Source organism: Danio aesculapii, chromosome 5 (assembly GCF_903798145.1).
Source record: "Danio aesculapii chromosome 5, fDanAes4.1, whole genome shotgun sequence".
In the NCBI taxonomy this organism is placed as follows: domain Eukaryota; kingdom Metazoa; phylum Chordata; class Actinopteri; order Cypriniformes; family Danionidae; genus Danio; species Danio aesculapii.
This window is the reverse complement of record NC_079439.1, coordinates 727,043-730,776: the sequence shown is the minus strand read 5'-3', so window position 1 is coordinate 730,776 and position 3,734 is coordinate 727,043. Positions and strand designations below refer to the sequence as shown.

The window sequence follows — 3,734 nt, the reverse complement described above, 5'->3', positions numbered from 1 at the left end:
GGCGGGGCCTGCGGTTGCCAAGCGCTCGGTCACTCGTGTGGGAAGTGCTGATATTTGAAGGCGTCACAGCGGCGTCACGCACGGATTCTGATCGGTGACGAGTTCGCGGTAACGATAACGGCGGAACGACGCGCTCAACAGCACTTTAACGGCGTTAAGCCGAGCGCTAGTCCTCCGGTGGAGAAGTGTTGAGCTCAGCAGCTAGCCAACACTAGCCCGTTAGCGAGCGTCACGTCACGTCAACAAGCCCCCGAGTCAACGCGTCACGGATATCAGCAGTTCCGATCGGGCTGATCGATCAGTTATTGATCATGGAGAAGAAGAGGACGGACTGCCCCGCGCTTCCTCCCGGCTGGAAGAAGGAAGAAGTCATCCGGAAGTCAGGGCTGAGCGCTGGAAAGAGTGATGTGTATTATTACAGGTAAGACAGAGAGAGAGAGAGTGTGTGAGTGAGTGAGTGAGTGAGTGAGTGAGTAAGTGTGCGTGTGCGTGTGTGTGTGTGTGTGTGAGAGAGAGAGAAACCGTGATGATGATGATACAGTGATGAAGAGCTGAAATGTTGATAAAGTGTATCTCCTCCTGCTGTGTGACGTCACTGACAGTAAAGTCTTGTGTGTGTGTGTGTGTGTGTGTGTGTGTGTGTGTGTGTGTGTGTGTGTTTGTTTCTGTTTCTTTCTGAGCTTCACCTGTTGAATCCTGAACACAGCAGCTTAATCTGCAATATTTTAAACACATCTTCTGTACAGCCCATATGAAAATACTACTCTGTTAAAATAGTTGGGTTAAAACACCCCATCATATAACCCAACTATAGGTTATTATGGCACCTTCCCAACTATGTGTTGTTTTAACCCAATGGATTGGGTTATTTTGTTTAAATGTTATTATTACTGGTATTATTATTGCTACTATTACTAGAGCTGCTCTTAGTTTTATAATTATGACTGTAAATAAATAACATACAGTATTCAAAAATATGGGAAATGCTTTATTTCCACCACATTTCAGTTCCAGTTTTCATTCATTCATTCATTTTCTTTTCGGTTTAGTCCCTTTATTAATCCGGGGTAACCACAGCGGAATGAACCGCCAACTATTCTAGCATGTTTTACACAGTGGATGCCCTTTAGGCATGGGACGATAACTGCTTTCAGGATATACCGCGGTTTGGAAAAGTCAAGGTTTTAAAACCGTCAATTTTCTGCAATACTGTTCCTAAGATATTTGTAAGATTTTTTTATTTACGGTTTTTTATTTATTTATTTGTTTTTTAGAGAACAGTATAAACGGAGGTCGGAGCCAGCTCCAAGTGAGTGGAACTTGAGCTCCAAGTGGAGTTTTCATTTATTTAATGTCTCGTACATTACAAAAGTGGACTCCCAGTACAAAAGTGCTTCTCCTGCTAGCTAAACCTACTGTGCTCAAATATATAGTCTTTACCTGGCGTTTGGACACGCCTCCAAAGTAAAAAAACACCCGAAACTGCAGCGGCGAGGGCGCGAAAAAACGTCCGGCTCGGCACACAAGCTCTTACAGTAACAAAGGAAACAGTGGCTAAACTTTCTAGTACTAAACACAGATAGCTGAAAACAATTTTAAATGTCTTACAACTATACACAACCAGCTGAAAACAAGTCTAAGTGTTCTCTAACCAAACACAGCAACTGAAAACAGGTCTAAATGTACTTACACAGTGTTGCTCTCGATGCTAAAGTGCTTCTCCTGCTAGCTAAACCTAATGTGTTCAAATATATAGTGTTTACCTGGCGTTTGGACACGCCTCCAAAGTTAAAAAACACCGAAACTGCAGCGGCGGGGGCGCGAAAAAAACCTCCGGCTCGGCACACAAGCTCTTACTGTAACAAAGGAAACAGTGGCTAAACTTTCTAGTACTAAACACAGATAGCTGAAAACAATTGCTAAAGTGCTTCTCCTCTTAATATAAAGTAAACGGATGAGTTGTGAACAAATTCACCCCCCCACACTAGTCATTAAGTGTAATATTAGCTATAAACTGCGGTTAATTTTGCCAACCGACAATCGTTAACTAGTCAGATTAATATTGAATTATTATTTAATAAAATTTCCCAGTGATGGGTTGCAGCTGGAAGAGCATCCGCTGTGTAAAACATATGCTGGAATAGTTGGCGGTTCATTCCACTGTGGCGACCCCAGATTAAGAAAGAAACTAAGCCGAAAAGAAAATGAATGAATGAATGAGTTTAATAAAATAATATTGACGTGTCTATTTTGTGTGACACATTAAATATTGCATTTTAAAATACTGATTTATTTTAACATGCGAACAGCAGCACACAGAACATAACAGAGCGTCTTCACGCACATGCAGGGTTTCCAGCTACCGTCTCGCCTGTATAGTCTTTGTTAAATAAACTAATAAACACAATTAATCTTTGTTAAAGTGGCAAACTTTATAATTCCTTGTGCCCAAATACTTTAAATTTGCTTGAAATCTCACAGTCAGGGCCTTAAAACACATTAAATGAAAGGTCTCAAATTCCTGAAGGGCCGTCTGGAGGCTTTTGCTGCAACCCTGATCAAACACAGCTGATTAACTGATGAAGGTGTTCTAGACTCTTTTAAACAACTCGATTATTTGGATCAGCTGTGTTTGATAGAGTTGGAGCAAAACTGTGCAGAGCTGCGGCCCTCCAGGAATTGAGTTCGAGAGCTGTGCGTTAAACAATGGGAACCTATTAGATTAGCTCATGTTATATGAGTATGAGCTCTACATTGCAGATCCTGTGATGTGACGAATGCAGATTCACATCTTGCATTATCGATGCTGAAACCACACTGCAGTTTTGGGCATGCGGTGGTTTCTGGATGGAGAATTGGCTGACGTTCTGCTTTTGAGTCGCTGTTCTGAAATGACTGATAATGAAAACAACGGTGAGGTTTCACTTCTGTAAGCCCTCCGCTGCAGCAGTGTGTGAAAGGAGATACGCTCGGTTATTCGGTCATTTCCAGAATATTGGTGGAGTGTCTTTAAGAGCGCCTATAACGCCGCTTTCTACAAGATGTAAATGCGTCATGCTGTGTCTAGAGTGTGTGTGTTTCAGTTCGAGCTGAGAACAGCACAGGGTAAAGTCTAGATGGGATACACAGCCGGTCGGAAGTGCGATACGCACATTAATATAGCAGCATTTTTATGACGCTGTATAATAATAATTCATATCTTTACAATACTGTGAGGGTTGGGCTGGGGATAGGCGTTAAAAAATACAATAAATGCGAAATTTTATAAATAATTCTGATTAACTTCCAGCTGCAACCGTATCCAATCTAGCAACAACTCGCAGATAACGTTCTCTCTCTCTCTTGAAACTGACCCGTTCAGGCTTTGATCCTGATTGTGACGTTTTGGTGACTGTCGCTTTAAATGCAAATGAGATTGTGCTTATTTCAGAAGAGGGCGGAGCTACAGACGGCTGTGCGACAGATGTAAAACAGCAGTGTGTGTGTTGTCAGGTGTGCTTCTATGTGTTGGCTAATGGGCAGACGGCTGCTTCTCACTCAGGGCTGCTGTTTATACTAATGAGGGAGACTAGGGGTGGGGCTTTACTCCTCTGATGACACGTACGAAGGGAGAATGTCAATCAAAGTGTTTCATTCATTAAGTCTAATTATTCATTCATTCATTTTCTTTTCAAGTTAGTCCCTTTATTAATCGGGGGTCGCCACAGCGGAATGAACCGACAACTTATCCAGCA

At 42.2% G+C, this 3,734-nt stretch overlaps 1 protein-coding gene across 1 annotated transcript in view; it reads left to right on the top strand.

The window, feature by feature from the left end:
* The window catches only part of mbd2 (methyl-CpG binding domain protein 2), a 54,329-nt gene continuing 50,595 nt past the window's right edge, over positions 1–3,734 (top strand). The window contains exon 1 of the mRNA XM_056457186.1: positions 1–421. Within this exon, the coding sequence (XP_056313161.1) occupies positions 312–421 (110 nt within the window). The 5' untranslated portion in view covers positions 1–311. The remainder of the gene's footprint in view (positions 422–3,734) is intronic.